Below are 25,815 nucleotides of genomic sequence, written 5' to 3'. Positions count from 1 at the left end.
CTTTTCAATGGTGCTGTATGCCGAACCGCCTGACACGAACAACACGACCTCGTCTTTGATGAGACGCTGTTCAGGCTCATGGAGTCATGTGGCACCCGAAAGCGTGGCCCCAGTCCAGACGTTGGAAGAGCCCCTCTTGCACCGGGAAGGCTCTACAATGTCGTAGTCGGACTAAAAGAGGGATTAGGCAGATTGGTATCGTGACCAAGCCGTCCATTGAGGGAGAGAGAGAACACGACGTGTCCCTTCTCCTTGATCGAAAACAGTGGAGCTGCTTTACAACGTCGGCCTGCATTAACCAGCTGAAGTCCTTTGGGACTCTTTGCCGGGGGGGAAAGGGTGCCGATCTTTCCTGCGTGAGCCTTCACAAGAGAGCGCCCGCCGACTGCTTGTGCTACCTCATTCTTCGAGGCCTAGGTCTGTCAGGGGCATCATGCAGAAGCGTCGAGGTTTGGTTAGCGTGCCGGCAATGACGTACGGAGAGGCTGTCGGGGAAGCCCAGGACGCTGGAGCTGCATACGATATCACGACCCAAGTGGAAGGTTGCGACTTTTTCCTGAAGCAGGCTTGCTGGTGCCAGCGCAACGGTACGATCGTCATCGCTGCCCAAGATTGATGCAGTCCCGAACCATTATTGACAAGCATATCGGGAAGTCTAGAAGCCTGTGGCAAGGCCTGACAAGGCAGAAACCTGACCCCAGCATGCTGAGAATAGGCGAGGCTTCAAGGAGCGTGATCCCATCTCAACAATAATGCCAGGGAGCTACCAAATCCGTACCTGAAACCCAAAGGCTCTTTACCGCTTATGATGGGAAGATGGGGAGGACGTGCGCACCATGCCGGCGGAGCGGGAGGCGTCAGGGTATGGGCACGGCAACTACCATTTCTACTACCATCGCACAACGCAATGGCCATCGAACGGGAGCCACGATGCTTGATGCTTCGTATACATCGGCGTACTTGTTCGATTCCAGCCTAGCTCCCTCCCTCCCATGAGATACCGGCAACACTCGCAGACCGGAAGTGCCCATACGCCATTTCGTGGGCCGCTTGACCTGGGCCGTGGATCATGGATCATGGATTATGGATCACGGAACATGGATCAGGCCATCATCGACATTTTGAAGGCTGTCTGGGAACCAAATGATGCTCCATCGCGTCCGAAAAAAAAAATAAATGCATGGAATAATACAAAGTACAGTGAATTACCACAGCTGGTTACCTTGTCAACTGCAAGAGCGTGGCTACCAATGCCGGCGGCTCCAACAGGGTAAGAGCCATTCACTTACTCCCTTGGGCAGCGATGTGCTTAGAAGCAACGAGCTCCGAATGGCACGAAGTACGCCCTTATGCTGAACGCTATCGGGTTTCAATCCTTTTCGTCACTGATATGCCTCTCATCAACTGGCCGCCATTCTGCGTGCTAGCGATAAATGACAGAATGACTTGCTTTCTCGGTTCTCTTGTGTTCCCGACGCGGACGCTCATGGTTTCCAGGTGTTCCCCCCCCTTTGATTCTTGTTCAGGCCGTCTTTTCGACTTTGACAGTATGACGGTATGACGAAAGGGGTGGGAGAGCACTCAGCGACCAGTATACTAGAGCCCGTCGCTCCGGGTCAGATTGCCTCTGTCTCATGTTATGTATACTCTCCGGTACTTTTCACACGCCCTCCATACGGACTTCTCCAGCCTGGTGAAACCGACAGCTTGGTGAGCGCAGGGAAGGATTGGTGGCACACCCTCATCCACTTATTCCCATGCATGTGCTAGCAGCGATTGTGCTGGACAATCAGTTGTCAGAGACACGACATGCTCCCGGAAAGGGGGTTACTCTCCATGGTACGGATCCACAAAATGACGGCCTTGACAATTGCTTGCTGATGGGCTGGGCCAAGCCAAAGTGTGACAGCGAGTTCGCCAGAATAGTCAGGGCTCGCATATGTTGCTGCGGGCAAGTCTTGTCAAACGTTGCAGCAAAGACGGCGTCCCATCGACCAGCAGCTTCTCACCGCTCATGCCGCGCCAGCTCCGGGCTTGCTGGATCTCAGAGGTTGTTGCCACGTTGGCAAAGGCCCTTGTGACTCCAACTTGGGGGATCTTGGCCCCGCGAGGCCATCTCCAGCGACTGCAGACCTTGTTGGCAGAGAATGGGCCAGCCGGCCTGACGAGAGGCTATTGGAAGTGGAGATCGCCAGATAAGCAAGCCTTCCTTTATTTTTTTCCCCTTTGGCATCTGAACAGTTGTCATTCGCCAGCGATTGGTGATGGAGGAGGACTTGTCCCACCTGTTGACGAGCAACCAGGGACCTCGGGTACAGAGCCGCAGCTTATTGGCTCTTCTTTTGCAAGAACAAAAGCTATGATGCTCCGTTGAAGGGACTGCAAAGGGGATGCGCGGGCTGCTATGATGCAGAGGAACTGTCGGCTGTGCACACATGTACAGGTCCGTGGAGCACGAAAGCCCAAGGCGGTATTGACACGGCATATCCTGGTACAACTTCGAATAAGCAGCGGACAACAATTGCAGAGTATGCCGCTGTCATGTCGGAGAGCCCAACAGGCATTGGAGGGGCTTAACACAGGGCTGGACGCCCCCCCATGTCATGACGGGCAACCTGCTAGGACAGCGACAACCAGACGCCACATGCTGGTTTGAGATGTCCCTACAGATACGGGCTGCCCGAGACTTGACAGCCCGGCGATTTCTCAGGGGCGCCGACTCTTTGACCGAGGAAGAAGGCAGAAGAAGAGTCTGAGCTGAGACGATCACAGCTGGCCTTTTTGAGCATTTGCTGTGAATCCACTTTGGCTCAACTTAGCCTTTTTGCCGTGCCCAGGATTTCACTCGATATCCTCGCACTCGGTAGACCCGCAAAGACTGCGGGTATGTATGAGCACCAAGACTGGGATGAGGAGTTGAACCACCTAGCATGATATGGCCAATATGTTCCTGATGCTGTAGCTTCATGGGGCTGCAGGGAGGCGTAATGGTACAAGCAATGCACGGACCTAAAAGACTGGCTTTCGGCCAAGATGCTGCGGCCGATGACACACACATACGACACACACACAAACAGTCCTACCTTGGTAGGACCCCGGTAAGGTCGGATGGCTTTCGAGAAGCCATAGAGCAGAACACGCACAAGCGAGGCCATGAAATGAGAATTCGACTAGCACTGGGAATCCGCAGTCCGTCGGCTACATACTACTGGTATTACGATACTAGGTGGCATCCATTGGATGCAATGACGCATCCGACCTCACGCTACAAGTTAAAGAAGGTGGCCCGGCTGTCAACCCCTTTGACTAGAAATAGGAGGGGGCTGGTATTGGTCATATATTGCTGGCTTCTCTGCATGCTTACCTCGAACGGCATGAGTTGTGAACTCTCAGCGCTTAGAAAGCACGCGAGATTGGCTGACCAGCACATGTTGTGCGTACGTCGGACAAGTGTTTCACCCATCAGTCAGATGGTTCAATCACTACTGAGTCGTATCACTACAGGATCCGGATCCGCTTCAAGTTCTGTTGACTCGAAAAATTCTGGTCGGTCATTGTTATATCTGAAGTATGTCCTCGTCTACCAATCCCTGCGAAGCTCAACCGTGCTCGGAAACAACTGTGCAAAGAAAAGAATGGGGACGAAGAAACTATGACGGTGATTCTTCGAATTGTCTACAAAATAACACGGTGGGAAAAGAAGAGCCCATGAATCATACCCCCTGAGCGCTACGGACCGCTTCTGACATTAGCTCTGGTCACCAGTGCATGAAGCCGTGGGCGGAACGATGGCAGGGGTCTCCCTGTCCTAGCCCCTTTTTGCCGACCCAAGTTGTCGGGACGGTGAACCAGAATGTCGGGATCGTCTGTTCTCTCTTCCTTTCGGAAATCGAATTGAAAAGCTCGACACGAAGCCGGCTGTTCGACATAGGCGTGAGCGTTGCCACAAGACGTTGTGCTGGCCACTCACCCAGCAGGCTATGAAGCCCCGTCGGACATGTCAGAACGACCTTCAAGCCCTTGCATCCGATACGGCTGCCTGAGCCCGCTGATTGATGAAGTAGGGGTTTTCAGAAGAGGATTCATAAAGCATTGCGGCCGACACCGGTGCTTTGATGCCTATTGGCCATCCCTATGTGCTTCATGGCCTCCATACATCAGTGCGGGCAGCCGTCGGATCGGACTCGAGAGAGACGCCTGAGTTACTGTTTCTTTGGCGCCATTCGATGCCATGGTTGGCCAGCCGAGGTTGCAGTACCGGCAGATTTTGTGCTTACCATTCCACCAACTCCGCCACTCGTCTGGTGGTCGTATGCTGCTGGCCTGGGCTCTCTGACTGATACTGGTAGTAGTACTACTTTTCAATCGAGTTCCCACACCCGGGAGGATTCGTCGGTGAAGCTACCAAGCATGATGGATCGTTCCCGTTGGTTAATGCTTCTAGTGACCGACAAATATGGGGAAGCCATGGGCTGCTAGCGCCATAACCGAGGACAAAAGCATTGGGGAGACGCACCTTTTCCCGCCTCGGTGATCCCCCCATATGCACCAGTCAGTGCCTGTCTCGAACTGTCAACTACGCCAGGTCGCCCACCAAAGAAGACGTACGTGTCCCAGTGTCTGCCTTGAGGCGGTCACGCGAGATGTTATGTATTTGCATCCTAGCGAATCTCCAGGTCGTCTAATCTCCAGGTCGTCTCTACATCTGCCAATGGGCAATGATCAAACCGGGCAGCCAGTTGAGCAGTCACAGTCTGCTATGTATTTGCTTGTTCAGTGTCCGCGACAGCATACCCTATTGGCCTTCAGAGTCCAATGCCATGGTGTGCAACGGCACATCAAGGATCCGTTCCTCCGAAGACTGCCCCTGTACGAGACACGCGGTCGTTGAGCAGATTCTCAGCCAGGAGCCTGCGTCCAAACTACTGCAGGAGAGGCCACTGGGTGCAGCAAAGGCAACAATCGAAAAGGCGAGGAGAGATAGAAGCCACGCGAGCGTCACCAGTCGGGACGACTATTAACCGGACAATTTTCAAACTTCGCAAGGCGAATTCTTCAGACAAACGCTTGGTGCCAAGGATCGCTACCTGTACGAGCCAGGACCATACGTGATACATGGCAGTTTCAACAAGAGCGCCCGCCTCCCATAATCCGTCAGCAGCATGCATGAATATGATACAATTCCAACTCAGCCCCCAAACCCCTTGACGATGACATTAATAAAGGAGCCTGCGCAACACAACATGCATCGTTGGCTTTAGTGCTGACCAACCACGTTAACACCATGTGAAGACAGGGTTCCTGCTTTTCACGGCTTCGAGGCGCTCCACAATGACCTTTCGATGATGTCCCATCTGTCCTTCCGCGGCGGCATAGCCGAGATCCCCTTCGAGGTCATCATCGTCGGCGCCGTAGGAAATGTCCCCGTAAAGCTGCTGCGCTATGCTATTGCTGTGCTGTCGCGTGGCAGGGGTGGCATACGAGTATCGTCGCTGATGCTTTTGGTTCTGGCCCTGATGGCGCTCCGGCTCGTATATGTTGAGCGCGCGGGACGGGCCTTGGTAGCCTCTACTGGATTGAGACTGGGCTTCCGTCGTTGTCCCAGTTGGGGCAGAAGCTCCGGAACTGTTTGTGGACGATTCATCGGGGACCATGAAAGGATCCTCGGGCGGACTCGCCGTCTCGAACCTACCGGATCGGGGCATCTCTGCCGGTGCTGAGGCAAAGCCAAGGAGATCGTCAACGGGCACCCGACTGGTCGGGGCGAAGCCCGTGATATCTGCCTCATCCAATGATTGCCGCTGGGCCGTGCTACGACGCATCTCCGAGGAAGTCATCCTCATGGGCACGGCAACAGGCACATCGACGTAATCATCCCATACACAAACCTTGGCCCGCCGGGTCAGCTCCAGCGGGCCATGATCGGGGGTCTTGAGCGCCTCCACGACATTCCAGGCTTGGCCCTTCATGACCGCAATCTGCTTGGCAAACATGCGCTCCTTGAAGTCTTCGTCCATCTGGAACACCCTCTTAAGCGCCATTTGCGTCTCACTCCACCATGCTGTGGATGTCAGTAGAGGCAAGAAGTGATCCCGAGTCTTTTGTGAGAAGGGCCGGCCAATGAGATCAACCGGAAGAAAGAGCCAGCCAAATGGGAAACTAAACCGTAGTATCATCAGTCAGAGAGACAGCGTTTCTTCATAATTGATTTTGTTCACTTGGTAACCACAACACGAAATTTGGGGAGCACTGACCTGCGCCACGCATCGGGATGTTTCCATGGCCATGAGAGCGAGTTGTCAATGGCGCCAATGGCGATGTTTGGCTCAGTCTTGCTGCGCGGCGAGGATGCCTTCATGGGCTTCTGGCGTTTGTAAGGGTACGAGGCCCGGGTAGGCTGAGGTGGCATCTCTGAAGCATCGATTGGTCGAACATTGACGCCTTCTTCGTCTTCTTCCGTGACGGGTTCCATGTTGATCTGGATAGGATCCGACGCCAACGAGACTGTGTTTGTTTCCCAGTCAACCTTGACCATCCAGTTGTCGAGGCCACGGTCGGTATTCCGCATGATATAATCCAGAATTACGAGCTTCTCCAGCTCTTCTCGGAAAGACTGCTTCAACTGTTCCGTCCAGACGAACTTGTTGGTCCCCGGAGGCGTATCGCTCCGACCGCCGATGCGTTCCTCCTCATCCTCATCACTGGAGGCCGCATCGTCAGCTGCCGCGGAGGAAGAAGGCCGACAACTTTCTGTCCAGCGCTTTCTCCTTTGTCGATTGGCATCGGTGGATCGGAAACCTGCCCAGTATTGATCCGGCCAGGGATTCTCCCGTAGGAAGACGTTAGCATCCTTGAACCCCTTGAGAAAGACCTGGAAACTGCCGGGCTTGGCAGGGAGAGGCTTCTTCTTCTTCTGAAAGCTCCGTCGGTCCCAATAGGGATAGTGGAAAGATTTGGATGAGAGCCAGACGACGTCTGTGTAGGGAACTAGATGCGTCCGCAGTTGATAATCGAGCACATAGGCCGCGGCTTCACTAACGTAGGAGAGGTTGGGAATGAGGCTGCCGTATTGGGAGGGACTTGGTCAGCATCGCAGGCATCACGCTTCCTGAAACTGGACAGAGGACTTACCAGGCTCGTCCGAAGAAGCAGGGAAACAAATTCCGATGTATCCATTTGTTCCATTTGGGATTTCCCGCGGCGTATGGCTCTTCATCCTTTGGTTTGAACACCCCAACAATCTTGCCATCAGGGTCGCGAGCAAAGTAGCTGCCAGAGCTGCCTTGTGAGATCATACTGGGGTGGACTTCCTGTCGAATCGCTTGCCGTACGCTTTCGATGACGGCATCAAACTCAGCCTTGGTCATGGCAGTGACTTGTGGCTCGGCCAGTGCCTCTGCAGATATGGGTCGTACGCCCTCCGGAGGTTGGAAGACGGAGTGGTGAATTTCCAGCCGTTCCTCTTCCCCCAAACTGTGCCTGCCCTTGCGCTTGAATTTTGCCGCAATCTCTTCGGCCCAGCGTTCGAGTCGGGCATTGATGGCTTTGATGTCAACACCGCCATTGCTCCCCAGACGGCGGCGAAACTTGGGTCTCGAGGGATCAAGCTTGGGGCTGGTGACACTTGAGTGATGGCGAGGCTGTGATAGGGGAGCATGTCGTGGTGCGGATAAGGGCTGGAGAGAGGCAGTCGATTCGGCAAGTAGGTCGTTGTCGGAATCGTCGCTGAGGTCTGCCTGGGCCAGGCGTTCGTACCCCGTCGTGGCGGGACGGTATCGACGCATTGCAGAGAAGCAATTAACGTGAGAGGTTATTTGTCGATTTGTCTTTTGTCGGGTGTAAGAACGATGAGATTTGTGCTCGTTTGCTGACAGTTCGTGTCCGATTGCGTGGTGGCCGCGCTTCCGTTGTTGGCGATGACAACGAGATGTTCAGTTCTGCTCCTGATGTGGTGATGATGTATGCGTGGAACCGAGGTGACAGCTGTTTCACAGGCGCTCGGAGCAAGGGAGGTACACCCGCTAGACAGGCAATGGACGAAAAGAAGATCTATGAAAACGAGTAGGAAGATGATAACGACTGAGGGCGATGCAGGTAACCCGAATCTAGCTGGGGAACGGGGAGAGGGGGCAAAGAGAGCGATCAGTACGCAGTGACGAAGCAGTTGAGTGTGTGGGAAGCGAAGGACGAGATCACGGCAACCCCCCGAGCCAAAGGCAGCTTGAGGCTGATGCGGTGCAGCAGAGGGCTGTTTGCTGGCGGATGCAATGCTGCCGACGGCACGACACAACACGAGGGGAGACGGAGTGAGATGGCGGGCTTGTCCAATGTGATGCGCAAGGTTGAAGCACAGACGCTGTCCGGGACTTTGCAGCAGCAAGCACATGTCATCGCGGCTGACCCTTTTCCTCGTCTGGATGGCGCGTCCTGTGGAAGCCACCACTTAGCACTGACCGGGCTTACCTCAGGTACCTACAGTACGAGTACCTAGTACGTGTACAGCAGGTACTGTACATGTAATACTAGGTACATGCAGGCTGGTGGCACCTTTCCGTAGAGCTGTTTCCGATTATATAAGCCGCTGCTTCATCCAAAGACTTGTCATGCAAGGGGGGGCTTTCTCCTCCAAACCCCATTTGCTGCAATTCACTGGCACTGCACCGTTCCGCAGTCATTAGACATCCATCAACTCATCCCGTGCGTCTGGAGCGGCAGCCGCGCACACATGTGCATGCATGCGTTTGTACTCGTCGTAGCAGGTATATACGTGAACAAGTAAGTGCGTGTCTGGAGCCTCTGCTTGCGTGTTTGTTGTCAGGCTGCTGTGAAGTCCGGCTGTGCCTTCGCTGAGTCCGCCAACCAGCTTGGACAGGCCTCTCTCCTGGATACCGATGTTGGAGCTGCGGCTTGTTTGCGGCATGCTCAAGCAAGGCCTGCCTCAGCCCGAAAGACATCGAATACGAAGCCACCGGGAGCTCCAACGACGACAGCCCGGAGTAAGCATCGGAAGCTGAAACTACGAGTACTCGTATATGGGGACTTTGTACGAAACTGGGCTTCAGCCGCAGGTGCGGTGTTATGTGTCCACATATGACTGGTACGGAACCCGGAAAGTGACTGCAGAGGCTGCATCAAATGTCTCGGCTGGAACTCTCCGTCACACTCGGCCGTCTCATCCTATCAGCTTCATCCATCTCTCGCGTTGATGCGCGTATGTAAACCTTGACACTGCCCCTTGCATTAAGCTGTGGAGAACGGGAGAGGTGTCACCTTGTAAGCCTTCAGCTTGTGAGAAGCTCTCGCTTGTAGGTGACTGCGTCTCCGCAGCGGATAGGTACGGCAGCATGGAGGGCCAGAGTAGCTATGTATGGTGCAAGTCGGCAGGTTCCGTGTCTGCCAGTACTGCCGGTAGAAAGCGGGAGATAGAATCATTGCTTCCATGGGTGCCAACACAGCAATGGGTGTCGTAGACCTCATTGTCGGACACGATGAAACGAGGGGCAAGGCAATATCGATGGCTCGACAGACACCTCGTTCATGGCATCGAAATCGAACCTCCGTCCCTTGACTCCAGCCAGAAGTCATTGAGATAGAAGCCGACTTCACCTGGAGTCCAGCTCTCTTAAGAGAACATCGGCTGCCGTTACATCGGTCCCAGTCCATTGCTCAAGTCGGTAGTGGTCCCGACCTTCATCTCCCTTTGTTTTGCTCACATTCTCTCTTTCCCTCTCCTATATGTCATTCTTGCATCTTGTCTAGCTGCAAACTTGGCGGCAACAAGGCTTCGCGAATCTAGCTCGATTTGTTGCTCCATATATGCTGTATGTTGCATCACTATATCCAGCACTGTGGCCTGAATCTTGACACCGGCTCTTGAAGAGGAAGAAAGATTTTGAGAACCATAGTATAATTAGATGCCCCGTACCCCTTCCACTCTCTGTGTAGATTTGCTGGTCTTTGATCCCCCGTCTTTGCTCCGATTGCTGCACAGCTCCAGGCGTTCGATATCCAAAGGATTTGGACTGGTGATCTTCTCACCGATCCAAGAGTCCTCGGATATCGGAGATAGGCCGAGACTCGAACCAACCATTCGTGGACATAAGTGTGCCAAAATCAGCCGGATGGATGGGAGGCATGTGCATATGATGCTTATGTTGACTTCAATGGTAGACCACCAGGCGATATTCCAATGGTCCCACGTGGGGTTCGTCGAATTAGCAAAGTGGACGAGAGACTGCAGCCGGAGGATGGAGACAATGGTAGCTCTACTCCGTCATGGCGAGAAGTTAGTGTATGAGTCCTTTGTTTGTCAGGAAAGGGGGGAGCAGTCGCACATTGCTCCTGTCATGAACATAACGGCCGCACTCAACCTTCTCCTCCACTGAGTGTCTAGCTTGTACAGCTGGTATAGGGGAATCCCTATGAGCCAAATGTCGACCGCAATATTCATGGCGGCGTTGACCCACGCTAAAGCATTCACGTTGATGCAGTGTCCTGGTGGGCGATTGGTGCCGTCGCCAAATTGCTCCCACGCGAGACTCAGGGGTACGCATTGCAAGAGGCTGCCGACAACGAAACTGAGGCCGGAGGTGACATGGAATATGATGGTGGCCCAGATGACTCGGCGAAAAGTAGTTCCTGGAAACAAATCGAGATAGAAAAGCGACAGGCTGGATTTGACAATCGATATGATGACCACGTAGAGGATTTCCATGGCCAGAAACCATTGTGCGAATGAAGCCAAAGCTCCTGGAGGCAATGTCCAAACATCTTTGCCTAGTCCGTGGTCACTCAACCCAGAGATGTTGAAAATGATGCATGGTATACCGATTAGTCCTGCTGCCAACATGGTCCAATCATCCGGACCAAAACCCTGTCTGATGCTGAAGAGAAACTTGGACACGAAGCGCATGCCGGCGATCAAAAGGGTTACAGAGCTAAGAGCAATGTTCATCGTCTTGTAACGACCTGATCGATCTCGCACTGAGCCACCACACACTGTTTGGGTGAGATTCATCATGACTAGAACGTGATGTTAGCCCCACTGCAAAGCATGCAACGATACAACGGCCAAGAAGAAACAGAAACAGAATGACAGATTGGCTCCCATACCCAGGCTTTCGGAAAGGCTGCATGATGCTTTGAAGCACGACAAGCTTTGTGACGGCTGATTCAAGCTCCTGCAGATGCATGATAGATCGAGCTCTGAACAATTGGCCGTGAAGCAATCAAGCTTTCAGATTGCCAAGTTAGCTTGCTTCCGTAATCGCAACTTGATGGGAGTCAAAAGACATGGATTGGCATGAACTTACAGCGCAAAACGGGAGGTGGATCGGATGGATAGGTGACGCCACATAAGAGCTCGACACATTAGATATGTTGGCATAATGCTGCTGCCTCGAACCGGGAGGTATAACGGCGGTGGCGGACGCTGCAACAACGACCGCTATAAGAATGAGCGATGATCTCCGAAGCATGATGCTGTGAGGGGTTGATATCCGGCGGGAAGGAAAGAAAAGCCATCGAGATCTCAAGGAACACAACGCTCGGCAAGGGCGTCGCAAAGCTCATGATAAGGACTCAGCTCAATATGACCCCCTTTACCTTTACTCCCCATTGCAAAGCAAAAACCATGATCGCCGTTCAATGGATGCTAAACTCTCCCTTGCTTGACTGCTGCCGCCTTTGAGTGGAGCACCGACGCTCAACCGGGCTGCAGGGAACGCTTTGTGAGCGAAAGGGGCCAAAAATGGAGGCCTTAGATCTGATCTTCTTTGGAGGTGTGTTGCCAGAGGCCAAGTCATGAGGCTCCGACACCCCCCATTCTGATACACGGCCTGAAGCGAACAGACAACCCGCTGGCCAGGTAGGAGGGTGGGCGTGAACAGAGAATACGGAGCTCCTCAAGACATGGAGACAGTCTCCCTTGTAGACTGAGGCTGCTGATTGGTGCTTCTCCTTGTTGATCGACCGGGTTTTTGAAAGACACCAAAAGAGACGCCCTCGTTTGAAGGCCTTGTCGCTCTTTGCAGTGTGTGGTTTTCGCATATGGCGTGGGATTCCTCCCTTTCCACTGAGCAAAGGCACCACCTTTCATTTCATCTCGTCTCCTAACCTCGGGCTCCCCTTCTGTCCACATCCGCAATACGATAGGCTGTATTGAGACATGGTGGATGAACGAAGAGGGAATGCGTCCCGTCTAAGGCTGGGAAAGCATTTGGGTCATTTCCCGTATAGGCTGCTGCCGTGAAAACATAATTTCGCGTTCCTCAACATCAAACTTTACTTGCCTTTCATCCCGCATGATTGTCATAATATTCCGTAACACTCCGTCCTATATCCATGGGCTTGTCCTGGTGGAAGCTGCATGCTTAGATGGGGCTAATAGTCGCCTAGAGAGGCATGCCAAGCAGTATGAAATATGCATCTCGCTTCTCACGGTTCGCAGTGGCAGCTCAGCAAGGATGCGCACATTGAATAGTGCCTAGGGGGACTGCCACAAATCCTTAGTGATGCTATGAGTAGTGTATATATGAATGTGAAAGGAGGCGTGAAGACGAGTTTGTCGAGGAGGCCTTGATGTTATCATTCAGAATTGGCCCGGAATACATAAAGTTCTTGGACAGTATTGCTCGCCACGGCGTCATAACTCGTGTTATTGCGCTGCCACGATGAGGAGTCAGATTTTCTGTTCTTTTTCTCTCCGTTGCTGAAACCGCCCACCATCCATATTCCCAGATTGGTAGTTGTGGCGAGCCATACCCGAACATATGACTTGTGTTTGACGGATTGCGAAATATGTATAGGGCTGTTTTTATGAATGGAGGGCGACTGTTTGTGCTCATGCGCCTTCAATGGCAACCGTGTTGATATCCAAGGGGTCTCGACGTCGCTGGATATGTACCACTTAGTCCAGGGCACCGGATAAGCATCTCTCGTCCTTGACAAAGTTTTAATGCCAACTCGGCATTCAAACATCGCCCTCCCATACGTAGACCACGTGGCGTTCTCCCAGCGTTTCTTTCAGAGCCAGAACCAAGTCATCAATGGCGGACAAAAACTTAAGGTAAGACGACACAGCAACGCAATAGCGTCGATAATTCTCATCTCGAACAAGCGATGAGCTCAGCTCAATCTTGTGATGCTGCGCATAAGATAGGGATTCGAAGCAGGTGCGCACAAGAGGCACGGGAAGCCTTTCGGGAAGAGGAGACCCGGTACGCAGGGCTTGCTCAACGATTGCCAACACAGCCATGACATTTCCAATGGCGCCGTCATCCAATACGCCGAGTGAGGTGACCAGTCTCTCTTGGAATTCTTTAGGAAGGGTGGTCGACAAGTAAAGGAGTCTTCCGAGCGCTTGGTTCATGTTTTGGCATTGCTCCTGGGTCTGGCGTAGGACCGCTTGGTCAAACGGCCCGGCGCTGAAGTCGGCCTTGAGCAGGGCTATTGAGCCGTTCAAGGATGAGAGAGTTTCTGCAACCTCCAGCGTCAGATCCTCTATGGCAGCAGGACCAATGTGAGTATCTTGATTCGCCCGACTCCAATGTGACAGAAGCAAGGCATAGTAGTCCGACAGGGTTCGAACGGTATTCGACAGAGTTTTGCACACATGTACGGTGGCAGATGGCGGCTTGGGGAAGAGCTGTACTATGGTCGCAGCTAGAAACCCCAACAAGACCGTGACCAATCGTTTCCAGAAAGCCTGGTATCCCCTGCCTGGCGATCCGTATTGCGGCAAGTGCTGGTTGTCGTAGCTGAAGCCAATAATGAGTATGAAGGTGACGCCACACATGGCTGTCGCCTGAGTATAGGCCAGCGGCAAGAATATCCTCAACCACATGGAAATGACGGTGAAAAGAGCCACGCTAGCAGCCAGCCCATACGGGTTGCCCGGGCCACTCCCAGATCCCATATACCACGCAACGAGGCCAAAGACGCCTCCAATTACTGTGCCGAGAGCCCTGGAGATGAGAGAAAAGGTGAAGTCAGCCATGTAGAGAAGGACACATGTCTGCGCGGTGATGACTGCCCACAACCCCTTTTCGCGATAAAAGAAGCCGGCCGAATGAGGAAGAGATGCTGGAATGGCAGTGGCAAGTGTTACGACCACCATTCGGATCGCATACATGCCGGCCGGGTTGGTGAGCCAGCGAAATGTTCCTACAATAGCTCTGGCAACTGGACCCGCGCGAGTAGGGGTTTCGTAACCTCGAATGAGGCGGAGACGCTCGCGGACCTTTTTGGACTGTTCATCGACCGCGTCTGGATCGTTTGTACCGCCATCATCAGAGACGCCCGCGACGGGGACTGTCCTGTTTCCATTGAGAATCCAGCTGATTGCGTAACGGATACGAGACGGCAGCCAGATGCGGTGACGATTCTGCATAGTTGTGAGCTGCAGGACGTGCTTTAGCATTGCCTCGGTGGCCTCAGCCACGCTGAGGATTCGCTCCTCCATGACCATGGCCACCATCATCGCCTGCAGTGACTGTGGCTGGAGCGTGTCTGTTACCTTGAGCTGGCCGAGGTGATCAAACAGGTCTGAGTGGCAGTCCAGAATGGCCTCGGTGGTGCTAACAACGCAAGCTCCGCGAGCAGATTGCAACGTGGCCGCGGCCGCCTCCAACTGTTGAATCAACCCATCGAACACCTGTTGAGCGGGCTGACGAATCCAACGACGAGTATTGACAGTGTGAATGCACTCGGCGACGATAGATATGGACTTTGAGCAAGCTTGCCGCACTTGGAAAGTCGTTTCGCGCATGGCTTCTGTCATTCGAATGCGAAGGTCAGTATGCTCCGGCGTTCGAAGGGCTTTGATCAGCTCGGCATATTGCAAGACATGGCGTTGCCCAATTTCTCGGCTGCTGCTCTTTTCGCCAGCTGGGCCTTTGTTCGAGTATTCGTCATACTTCAAGCCTGCTTTGTTCCCCTTCTGCAGAGCAGTAATGGTTGTCATATGGAAATCTATCAAGGAGATGCTCGCTAGCATGGTCTGGCGAATGCACTCCTGTAGGCCTTTGACATCACTGTCATTCCATCGGCCACGGGAAATGTCTAGAGGGAGAAAGGCGAGTTCCGGCTCCATGGCTTTGTGAAGGGCGATCATGTCATTCTTGCTTTGCCTCAGTTGCTTGAGTTCCAAGGGCTCAGCAGCAAACCGCTTCCGGGTCAGGTCGAGGGGTATATCAAACATGCGGACGAGCTGCTCCATTTTCCGAAGAACCACATAGGAAGTAGACTGCGGAAAGAAAATGAGGCAGCAAGCAGCTCCAATGCCGACCCCAATGGCTCCTGGCTTCACCAGTGTTTGTCCCAGGAGGGGAGTGAAGGAGGGTAGCAGAGGTCCAATGAGGAGGAAGACGTCGACGACAATGGTCCCGAAGAGGTGAAGAAGTGTGAGCTTGATGTTTCCTGCTCGCAAGCGAGCCAGGAAGTATATGAATACACAAATCATGACGTAGTAAACAGCCGTCACACGCGCGTCCAGCATATGACCTTGGTAAACCAGTATCTGGCTAATGACCGTAGCATTTTGGCCGGTGGCTTGTGACTGGGCCACGGCGGCTTGCTGAAGAGCCTGGAGCTGTGCTTGGGTCTCGGAAGCCGGACGCGCAGCCAATGCGGCCTTCATGGTCAGGATGCCCCAAGCCCATCCTAAACATAGGCCGAAGAGTAGGGATAGGGACCCGAGCAGGTAGATGAGGAGGATACCAGCCGGTGGCGTGACGAAGAGAACTAACGCGGCAAAGAATGTAGAAACGCCAATGCTATGGAGCGAAGGCTCGATGAAGATGAGGAGTGAAGCAACCCAAGCAGCTGCGGAACAGCGGAAGAGGGTCTTGAGGTCGTTTCCGTGGAAGTGATCCAGCAACGAGGGCAGAGATCGCTTTCCGCCAGAAGCCTCATCCTTCTTGGTGGCAGCATCGGCGCTATTGTCGGCGGATATCTCTCCTGACATCTTGGCTGTGTTGAAGAGCTATATGCAACGGTGGATTACTGAGATTGCATACATTTGTGTGGTTGCAATTTGACGGGTTCGAGGGAAGTGATGCCAGCTGGCCTGGGCCCCGTTGGAGATTTTCAGCTGCGCACTGACGGTGTCGGCCTTCACCTGACGCCTCATTAGCTCACAATTTCCATCATACGGCGGCAGAGCGGCGGGGGAAATAATATGCAGGTCATCGGAAAGTGTATACTGCGAGGTTGTGATGTGGACTGTGAGATCGAGAAGAAGGCAACGTAACGATATATGGGTGCATTAGGTAAGTACAGGAGGAAACCTTGATATACTCCATACTCCAAGCGATCAAGGGGACATGTTCTCAACGATGGTAGAAGAACAGTTCAAGGATCCACGACATGAAAGGAACTCCCTGCCATCTCACGGTGACGGCCACGTAAATGCTCACCTCGCTTTCGAGAAACCAAGAAATGATAGGAATCGCCACTTCGTCAAACAGGGGAAATAGGCCGTGTACTAGTTGCAATATTGACGGTCGAGCTTTACCTCGCAGAGGGCTGGGCAAGAAGGGCGCTGGCAGTACAGTTTGCCCGTACGTCCTTTGTGTGAAATGGTGGTCGCGTCCTTAAATCTGTCGTTGCATTGTGTCTCACTCACGAAGGGTCGTGCAGTTTCCTTGTTCGGTCATGTCACGCGTCGTGTATGGAACAGCCAAGCTTCGGGCGGTTCGGCTCCTCCGTCATGGCAACCGAGGCGGATAGTCGGAGAGTCCTTGTGGAGGAGCTGTGCCTTGTCTCCAATGCAACGCTTCCACCATGGGCCTCGGCATGGCAGCCAGAGACGGGCGTTTCCTAGCCTCGAGTAGGCATGGGCAGGGCTGATACGCGTATCTAGTGCCATACTGTGAGAGTTGGAGCGATCTGATCTGACGGGGAGCCTTGAATGTCATACCTTGCTGACATGGACTCCATGGACTTGGTCTCTGCAATTGCGTAGAGGCAGGTTGATGAGGGGATGCATTGTGAGGAAAAGTGTGGTCTACCGAAATTGCATTTTGCAAGGACTTTCGTTGTCTTGGTCTCTTTTTTTTTTCTTACCTTCCCCGATGGTCTTGTTCAACGAGGCAGGAACATTCGTATGAAACATCGATCGCTCAGCTCACAAGACGCGCTTTCCCATGGACGAGTGCTTCCGCGGACCGCAGCTTCCCGTGTCACGCATGGTCACTGATACACTGATTCAGGAGGGACTGGGCGGTTGGCGAGAGGTATACTGGTACCAGTCGACACGCTAGCGCTCGGCGAGAGCAGGTGAGTCCATCTATAGAGTATCTACCTACCTTTGTAGGTAACTGCCCGATTGAAGCAGAAGCGACATCTCCAAAGGGAGAATGTACCTTCGTCTTGCAGTGCCTTGTTCGCCTTCTCCTTCCATTTCAATAAGGGAAGACGAGACTGCACATCTGGACGACGTCATGAATTGAACTGGGAAGGACGTACGTGCACCGACGTCGGCTTGTGCCCCGGCAGCTGTTGGATACGCTCCCGGAGGCACCTCCCCATTACGGCGCCGTGGTTCTCAGAATACAGAACGTTCGAGAGAGGGAATTTTCAGTCGAGATGATGCAAGAGACGGGCTGGGAATGTGAGTGTTGAAGAAGTATGAGAAGACGTCAAAGCTGAGCTCGCTTCCTGCTATCGTCGCGACTTGGATCGAAGCAGGGCAGCCGTGGTCCCAAGGGAGGCGGCGGCGGCGGCGGCAGACATGACAGATGCTGCAATTGGCTCAATAAAGACAAGCGATGGCTGGGCGATTGGTGATGAGCTTCCGGGAGTAGTGAAAACGGAGGAGATGCGAAGAGAAATCTGACGTTGACCAAGGCATAAAGAAACATGGTTGGCAGATAAGATGCCTCAGATAAGGCGCGTATTTCGGAAAGGGAGGAAGAATACCCGCAAGGTATCAAGGCGCCTTCAGTGAACGGCATGGCGAGCAAAGCAACCGCGAATATATAGACGACTGCATCGTTTGTTGCTTGATATACGACGGTAGAAAAACGCGGCTGAACCTGGAGAAATTTTCGACAATAAACAACTCTTTTCCTCCCTTCCTGCCATCTTGGAGCCTCAGTAATACACTCGGAGTATCACCTCGTCCAATGCCAGAGTTCCGACCCACCAGAGCTCATCAACACATGTACCCACTTTAGCCTTGTCACCACATCCTCCACGCATCAGCGTCCTCTCTCAGTCAATTCAACTCGCCATCAACGTCCCCAATCCGAGGCTTTCTCCTCCAGCGTATCCCGCCCTCCTCATTCATCTCCGAGCGCTCTCCACAGACCCTCAAATCGGGTTATTATCTCTCTTCCTGCAGGCATCCAAGCTGGGCGCGCGCATTTACCAATCAATACCTACCTAACAAACGTCGTCCCGAGCCAAAGGGCAGCCGCTTGCGCCTCGACGAGCAATTGCCGCCTCTCTTCTCTCCCTTGCGTCTCTGTGCGATCTTTTTCCTCTCTTGCTGCTTCTCGTCCATCGCTTCGGCCATGCTTGTCTCCCTGACGGTTGGCAAGGTCGACGCTGGCGTCACAGTGCTGCTGACCCCGGACAAACGCCTGGTATGTCTCTCGCAAGCTGGCTCGATTCGCCCGTTGCTCTGCCATGGCTGTGCTTCCGCTCGCTCTGCCCGCCAATGTCATGACGTATGTCTAACATCCACTGCTATCACAATATGTATAGATCGAGTTCCCGTCCATTCTGCTGCCTCCCAACATCTCCTCCGGCAGCATCGTGGACATCACCGTCGGCCGAAATGTGAGCAAAGAGGCCGCTGCAGAAGAAGAATTTCGCGCCCTGCAGGACCGCATCTACCAGTCGTTTGGCGCCTCCGAACCCGCGGCGCCAGTCCTGCGCTGCCGCAATGCGACTCAAACATCCGTCGTCCTGGAATGGGACCCCATCGAGCTCGCGACGGCCGACCTGATATCCCTAAGCCTGTACCGCAACGGGCAAAAGGCCGGCAACATCCCGCGGCCGCTGGAGATGCACAGCACCAAGATCAGCGGCCTGGCCGTCGACACCGAGTACAGCTTCCACCTGGTGCTGCGGACGAGCGCCGGCACGCGGGCGAGCGAAAAGGTGGTTGTGCGCACCCACAAGATGACGGACCTGAGCGGAATCACCATCACGACGGGCATCCTGCCGGCGACGACGAGGGAGAACCTGACGCGCGCCGTGGAGCGCATCGGCGCCAAGATTGTCGACGGGGTACGCATCGACACGACGCACTTTGTTACCACCGAGGGCAGGGGCACGGCGTGGGAAAAGGCCGTCGAGAACAACATCCCCGTGGTGCGGCCCGAGTGGGTGACGGCCTGCGAGCAGAACGGCAGGATCCTCGGCGTCACCAAGTTCTACCTCGACGTCATGCGGCCGGGACCTCCCAGCGACGACCAGCTGCCCCCTCCTCCGGCCAAAGACGTGCCTCCCAAGGATACACCACCACGAGCGTCACCACCGGCGGCGCAAGACTCAGCTCATGACAAGGCTCGAGATAGCAAGGCAGCCCCGGCCGATGGGAAGAAGGACCAAGAGGCAGAAGGAGAGGCATCTACAAAGGCAGATAGCGATTCCAACTCCCCAGAAAAGGAAGAGGACGGAGAGGGAGAGGCTTCAGAGCCAAAGGCCAAAACAGGAGGGCAGGCAGAGCAGAAAGTACGGCTCGAGGACGTGCAGGAGCAAAAGGTGGCATTGCGGCCTGTCGAGTCCCAGACGGCCCTGGTGGAACAGGTCGAGGACAGCGATGGCGGCGAGGACGAGTCGAAGCCGGCCTCGCCACCTGACGGAGCGTCGTTTCAGGAAGTCGAGTTGTAGATGAGCCGTTGTATCCCTGCCGGGTGTTTATATACCAGCAGGTGTATGTACGTACGTGCACCTATTGTCAATTTACATTCTTTGGGCCATGCTGTGTGGGAGGGAGGGAGGGAGAGAGAGCCAGCGCAAGGTGAGATCTTATAATGATTACTGTACGGTAAAGGGCTATCTGGGGCAGGCAGGACATGACAAAAGCAGAAATGGCGTGTCCTTGACAAGGACCACTGCTGTACAGGAGCTTTCGTTTGTTATCAGTTGTTTGTTATCACGTTTGCATTTACCCCGTGCACCTGATACAAAAGGAGCCAACGAAGTATGATCTGATGGGCCTTCAAGGAGGCACCTCAGTCCCTTTCCAATCCCAGCACCTCCCCCTATCCTCCACCCCAAGCCCGCAGACCACGTCAATGAGCCTCTCGGCGGCATACTCGGGGCTGAAGAGCCTCTCGTCGGGCACGCCGCCCCAAAAGTCCCTGCTTAGGTCCGTCTTGACCGTGCCCGGGTGGTAGGCTACGGCCATGGCGTTGTCGCCGGCCCTGGCGCGGAGCTGGACGTCGAGGCTGCGCGTGATGCTGTTGACGGCGGCCTTGCTCGCGCGGTACGAGAACCAGCCGCCGGAGCGGTTGTCCGTCGTAGAACCGACCCTCGCCGACATGCTGAGCCATGTTGCGTGCTGAGGAAGACGCAGTGCTGCTTCTTTTGGCTTTCCTCTCACTTCCTCCTCTGCTTCATCTTCATCTTCTTCCCCAAGACCCTCGTCCTCGTCCTCATCCTTACCCTCACCCTCACCAACATCATACCCATTCTCATCATCATCGTCATCCTCCTCCTCGTCCTCATCGTCCACCTCATCATCCCACTCGTACCCCGCCGGCATCGCCGTCGCCCTCCTGGGCAGAAACCCGAAAAAGTGCTTCGCCACGAGCATCTGACCAACGGCATTCACCCGGAACGACTGCAGCGCCGCGTCCGCGTCCACCTGCGCCGGCGACTTCTCCGGGTTGAGCAGCACGCCCGGCAGCACGCAGGCCAGGTGCAGGTGGTGCGTGTCGCCGGGGAACAGGCGGCGCGCCTCCTCGGCGGCGGACGCCACGGTGGACTCGTCGGTGACGTCGCAGCGGACGACGAAGAGGCGCTTTGAGAGCTCGTTTCTCTGGCGTTGCTGCTGCTGCTGCTGTTGCTGCTTGTGTTTGTTGGACAGTCGCTGTGAATCTCTCTTTGACGATGAAGATGGTGTAGATGAGACTGAGGCTGATGATGATGATGATGAAGATGATGATATGGGAAAGACATCCCTCAAAAGAGCCGCCTTGGCAGCCCCAGGATCAACGTGCCGCGTCGTTGCAAGAATCGGAACGGACGGGGACAGGCGAGCCGTGCGCCGCAGGACGTGGCGAGTGAGGGCATGGCCGATGCCTCTGCTGGAGGGGCAGATGAAGATCCAAGGTGTTGAGGGCATCGCTATGGGGAGTGTGAGACCTTTATTTCTTTAGCTTTCTATTATTGATTAATCTTGATGTTCTGTCATCTGCAAAGGAGTGAGCAATTATGATTGAGGTGAGCAGAGGCAATGTATGAGAAGAGTGATGCCATGACTTGACCTGTACATGCGCCTCAGTGATGAAATCGTTGGCTAGAGTCTGTCCTTTGTGGCTTGATGACGCCAACGATTCCGCCGTCAATGATTGACTCAACGCACAGCCATGTCTGTCATCTGCACGTATCACGAAACACCACCATCTGCAAGATAAGGTAGGATACACATTTGACCATCTCATCGTTGGGTCAGATTCAGATAACCAACAACTCAACAACAGAATACCATTACTACTACTATGTGGCCGCTGCGACAGAAAATGATAGAGAACTAGGTACCCAGGACAAAAGGAACAAAGAAAAAAGGAACAGTCCAGAGAAAGACGTTGTACGGGTATATGTAGGTAAAATACGACCGCGGCTGGTATATCCATCCCAAAAGCATCTTCGCACTCAATCTTTGCATCAGAGTGCAGCATATAGCCAACGTGATCATCTCCCCAAAGAACGCCTCGAAATGATACGTCGCCCATTCCTTTCGCTAAGACAGACAAGATCGGAGAGAAAAGGAGGGGAAAAAAAGAATAAGGTGTAAGGAATATCAGATGTAGACGGCTTCTCTGCCTCGTCACAAACACATGCCTGCTTATACAGTGTTGTGACGCCAATCATCCGCTGTTCTCTCGGCAAGCTGCTGCTGTCTCCGCCTCGCCTCGCCGGCCAGTTCTCGCATCAGAGGCTCAATGAGCCCGAGGCCGCCCATCTCGTCGCTCCTGCTCATCGTGTCGCTTCCGCTATCGTCGGACGCGAGCCTTCTCCCAATGAGTCCCGCCATGATCCGACCTCGCGAGAGGCTGGCTCTCCTCGTGGGCGTCTTGGCCCGTTTGGTACTGCGAGCTTTGCGCTCCGCGCTTGCTCCGCTCACCTCGTCATCCGAAACCCATCCTCGGCCATCGCCATTCGCGTCTGCGTCTCTGTCGATGCGACTGGATGGCTGGATCGCCTTGAGGTTGCGGCTCATGTCATCGAGCACGGGGACCAGAGCCCGCAACCATACGTCGCCATTGCGCTCTAGCCTCCGAATGCGTCGTTCCACATCTCGCAGCCGATTCTCGTGGTAGGAGTCGTAGAGTCGTAGGATTTGCTCGTCCATCATGTTACGCTTTTGTTGTAGGTACAGCTCACTGTCAATGTCCCGAGAGATGCGCATTTGACTCTTGTCCGGCGACGGTGACGGCATGGGCAATGGTGAGGGCGGAGGCGAGGCTTTTCGGGCGGTCTTTTCATCTGGCAATCCCGGCGAGGGTTGAAGGTCTACTACAACGACGACGGGGCAAAGTGTATTGATAGACGACATCCGGGGACGCCCATCTTCCTCTTGCGCTTTCGCATTGCGTAGAGGCTGCTGCACATTGCCGCTTGCATCATGGCCTTGTCCTCCGCCTTCTTGTTCGTTGTGTTGGTCCACAGACTGGCGTCTCTGTAAATCTTTCAATGCCTTTGCGTTTCGGACGGCTTCCATGTCTCTCCTTTTCTTTTCTCGAACCTTGTCGCGGCGGCTTTGTATGGAACCTGCCGTCGACGGGCGAGAGGGCATCTCTGGGCTGGCAGGCATCATTGACTGGGAGGATACTGCTCGTCGGACACTGCGCCTGTTGCTTCTCGTGGACCCATCGGTGAGCTCCTCAGTAATGGGGGAGGGATATCCGACGCCCGACCTTCGTTTCTGCTTGGCCCGAGGGTCGCTGACTGCTGGCGGCTTTGGCAGGGGTTTTTTGTTGTAGCCATCCCGAGCGAGTTCGATGCCGCTGGCTACGCTCAACCGGCCGTCAATGGACGGCGAAAGTGCGGGATGAAGGTGCTTCTGGCCAGTAGTAGTAATGACCATGCTCGATGCCCTTGCTTTACGTTGAGTGTTCGTCTTGGCCGGACTCTGAGGGGGGCTTTGAGCCGCGCCGGCTCCCCAGGCAGCCGTTCCTTGCGCATACATGGCGATATGCGTTGGAGTTGGTGGATCGGTTCGCTTTGGGGATATGGTGGAATAGCTCGAATGTTTGCTATCCCTCTTGCTCCGGGCGCTGAACCCCATAGGGTCGTCTGTAGGCATTCCTGCGGGCTGGCTCACGGTGGAGGTTGGAGGAAGGCTGCATCTCTGCGGCAGGCCTGTCGGAGACAAGGACGATGACTGAGGGGGAAAGAGGCTGAAACGATGCGCTGGAGGCGCTTTGGACCTCGCGCGCACCTCGTTTGTCGCGGCGGGGAGAACGGTGACGGTGCCGTTTTCCTCTGAGTATGTCTGGACAACATAGTTTCGTGGGAGGGTTCCATGCTCGTCCCTTTGTCCCCCCGCCTTCTCATTGTTAGCCTGGTTGCCCGCATTGGCAGGGCTCTGCGTTGTCGAGTTGGGGTCGGAACTGAATGGCAGGGCCTCGAGAGGAATCGAAATGGCAATGTGCCTGTGGCCACCAATTGTCAAGCCTGACACTGCCGAGTCTGGTAGCTGGATGTTCTGGGGCGGCCTTGGAACGGATTTGCTCCTCTTCTTCAGAGCCTTGAATCTCGACCACTTGGACTCCTGATCCTTGTCGTCTGCGTGACCAAAGGGAACCGACATGTAGCTGCTAGGCGGCGGTTCGTGGTTCTTCAAGAACTCCGCCAAGGTCGTAGTGTCGTCTCGGCTGTAACGCTTCGTGCGGTTGCGAGACCGCTCGTCCTCTACTTCGTCATCATCGTCGACGCCGCCACCTCCTCCTCCTCCTCCGCCGTGGACCTTGCTGATATAAGAGTTCTTTAGGTTTCTCAACGCCATGGCTGGGTCAATCACGGACGACCTCCTGTTCTTTTTGCTACTGCCTTCCAGCAAGTCGATACCGGTACTATACCGACGGAAGACGACCGGATTCGAAGCGAGTGGTGATGGAGGAGGGTTTTGGTCCCCCACCCACGGCGCGAGAAGTCTCGAACCAACAGTCGCCGCCATTGCTTCTCTGTGTCCTTGGATAGGCTGGGCTGGGCTAGCGGGCAACGATATCAGCAGCCAACGGTCGGGTTGTAGGCAGGCAAAACACCAGTTAGAGTGGCGAGGCCCTTGCGTGCTCAGTCCAGCCACTTAGACTGCGACTCCCTCCCTGGCTAGGAGTGATGATAGGACGTTTGAAGGAGGTACCTGATGGCTATCAATTATTCCAAGCTAAAAGCATGCAGGTACAATGCATAGGCCTAGTTGCAGTGGTACATGAGAGATCGAATTGATGCTTGTGGGCTCTTCCGCCCTCGATAAGGTAGACGTATGTATGTCTCAGTCGGCTGGATGGAAGCGTGCGAGGACGATCGACCGTCTGTCGTAGTAATAGCTGCCGTGATTTTCTGTATGCCGAGACAGTAGCCCAGACAGTACGTGTACAAGGGCTGAGAGAACAAAAAAAAAAAAAATAAAAGAAATTGAGGATCGAGGGAGCGAGCGAATGAAAGACCGAGCTTCTTTCTGAGCTCAAGCGGGGCCAAGCATGTCTGAGCGTGTGGATTGTCGTGCTTGGAGCAATCTGAAGAAGAAGGAAGAAAGAGTGTGAGACGTCGACAGATTTTGGTTCACGTGAAACCAAAAGGGAGAACTTGACGAAGGAGTTGAAGCAGCACACGGTGGCAACTCTGAAAACGAGTCCAAGGAGGGAAGGGGAGGAAGGGGGAGGAAGAGGAGGAGAAGATGAGGCAAAGAGAAGGAGGATCTTGGAAGGAAGAGGTAGTAGTACTGTAGTGTGGCCCGCCAGGACGGAGGCGATGAAGATGGAGATGGAGATGATGAAGAACGAAGCCCTGACGATCACTTTTACGGCCATGATCAAAGCAAATGTCTTCAGACATGGGTCCTCTCCTTAAATATCGGGTCACTTGTCTGATGAAAGGGCCTTGTCAGCCAAGGAGCTTCTCAGCACCCTGGCAGTCGCCTCGACCAGCCCCGGGGCCCCGGCTGATGAACGGGCAAGCTGGCAGGGAACCGAGCCATCACAGGGCGAACCTCCAATGGGACGGCGGTTGGGCGGGTATCTCCAGAGCCAAGTTAGCTTGCAGAGTGGTCCCGAGTCGGTGGCGCACTCCGCCTTTGTGGCCCATTGGCCATCTCGGTCCTGGGACGTCCAGACTAAGTCGTAGCGATCCAAGTGCTATTGGAAGATGCCTGCGGATTGTCGTTTTACACGGACGATGCTCGTATGTATGTACAAGTACTGTTCATACACTCCTATTTGTAGTAGGAGGCAGCGATTAGCGGCCGGTAGAATACAAGGTCCCAGATGTTTCGTCGAGCCGGCATGTTTTTTCAGGATCCCCTTTTCTCCGCCGGTTCTGTCCAACGTTGCCCCTTTCCATGTAGGTGCCTGGAGTCTGAGTTTGCACGTACAATCAGTATCAGTGAACTATATGTTGCTCCGTTTGCTGAAC

At 54.3% G+C, this 25,815-nt stretch overlaps 6 protein-coding genes across 6 annotated transcripts; 1 reads left to right on the top strand and 5 right to left on the bottom strand.

Moving 5' to 3' along the window:
• Positions 1-5,276: 5,276 nt before the first annotated feature.
• Positions 5,277-7,784, bottom strand: TRIREDRAFT_3362 (uncharacterized protein; the record flags this gene model as incomplete). Its single annotated transcript, XM_006963952.1, has 3 exons — positions 5,277-6,159; positions 6,255-7,061; positions 7,132-7,784. The coding sequence occupies 3 exons, from the start codon at positions 7,782-7,784 to the stop codon at positions 5,277-5,279; spliced, it is 2,343 nt and encodes a 780-aa protein (XP_006964014.1).
• A 2,291-nt stretch (positions 7,785-10,075) lies between these two features.
• TRIREDRAFT_27992 (GPCR, PTH11-type) lies at positions 10,076-11,218 on the bottom strand (the record flags this gene model as incomplete). The annotated part of the gene is made up of 3 exons (XM_006963978.1): positions 10,076-10,265; positions 10,335-11,022; positions 11,113-11,218. Coding segments are annotated over 3 exons (984 nt in total), but the record flags the coding sequence as incomplete, so codon positions are not given.
• A 1,752-nt stretch (positions 11,219-12,970) lies between these two features.
• On the bottom strand, positions 12,971-15,964 carry TRIREDRAFT_106055 (uncharacterized protein; the record flags this gene model as incomplete). The annotated part of the gene is made up of 1 exon (XM_006964109.1): positions 12,971-15,964. The coding sequence occupies one exon, from the start codon at positions 15,962-15,964 to the stop codon at positions 12,971-12,973; it is 2,994 nt and encodes a 997-aa protein (XP_006964171.1).
• Positions 15,965-18,515: 2,551 nt separating this feature from the next.
• On the top strand, positions 18,516-19,842 carry TRIREDRAFT_59346 (chitin biosynthesis protein; the record flags this gene model as incomplete). The annotated part of the gene is made up of 2 exons (XM_006964258.1): positions 18,516-18,587; positions 18,709-19,842. 2 exons carry the CDS (start codon positions 18,516-18,518, stop codon positions 19,840-19,842), a joined length of 1,206 nt encoding a protein of 401 aa, XP_006964320.1.
• Positions 19,843-20,173: 331 nt separating this feature from the next.
• TRIREDRAFT_59698 (uncharacterized protein) lies at positions 20,174-21,301 on the bottom strand (the record flags this gene model as incomplete). The annotated part of the gene is made up of 3 exons (XM_006964108.1): positions 20,174-20,552; positions 20,709-21,004; positions 21,134-21,301. The coding sequence occupies 3 exons, from the start codon at positions 21,299-21,301 to the stop codon at positions 20,174-20,176; spliced, it is 843 nt and encodes a 280-aa protein (XP_006964170.1).
• Positions 21,302-22,024: 723 nt separating this feature from the next.
• TRIREDRAFT_106051 (uncharacterized protein) lies at positions 22,025-24,358 on the bottom strand (the record flags this gene model as incomplete). The annotated part of the gene is made up of 1 exon (XM_006964107.1): positions 22,025-24,358. The coding sequence occupies one exon, from the start codon at positions 24,356-24,358 to the stop codon at positions 22,025-22,027; it is 2,334 nt and encodes a 777-aa protein (XP_006964169.1).
• Positions 24,359-25,815: the final 1,457 nt, after the last annotated feature.

The sequence above is a fragment of the Trichoderma reesei genome, assembly GCF_000167675.1.
Source record: "Trichoderma reesei QM6a unplaced genomic scaffold TRIREscaffold_6, whole genome shotgun sequence".
In the NCBI taxonomy this organism is placed as follows: domain Eukaryota; kingdom Fungi; phylum Ascomycota; class Sordariomycetes; order Hypocreales; family Hypocreaceae; genus Trichoderma; species Trichoderma reesei.
This window is presented reverse-complemented; position numbering and strand designations above follow the sequence as displayed.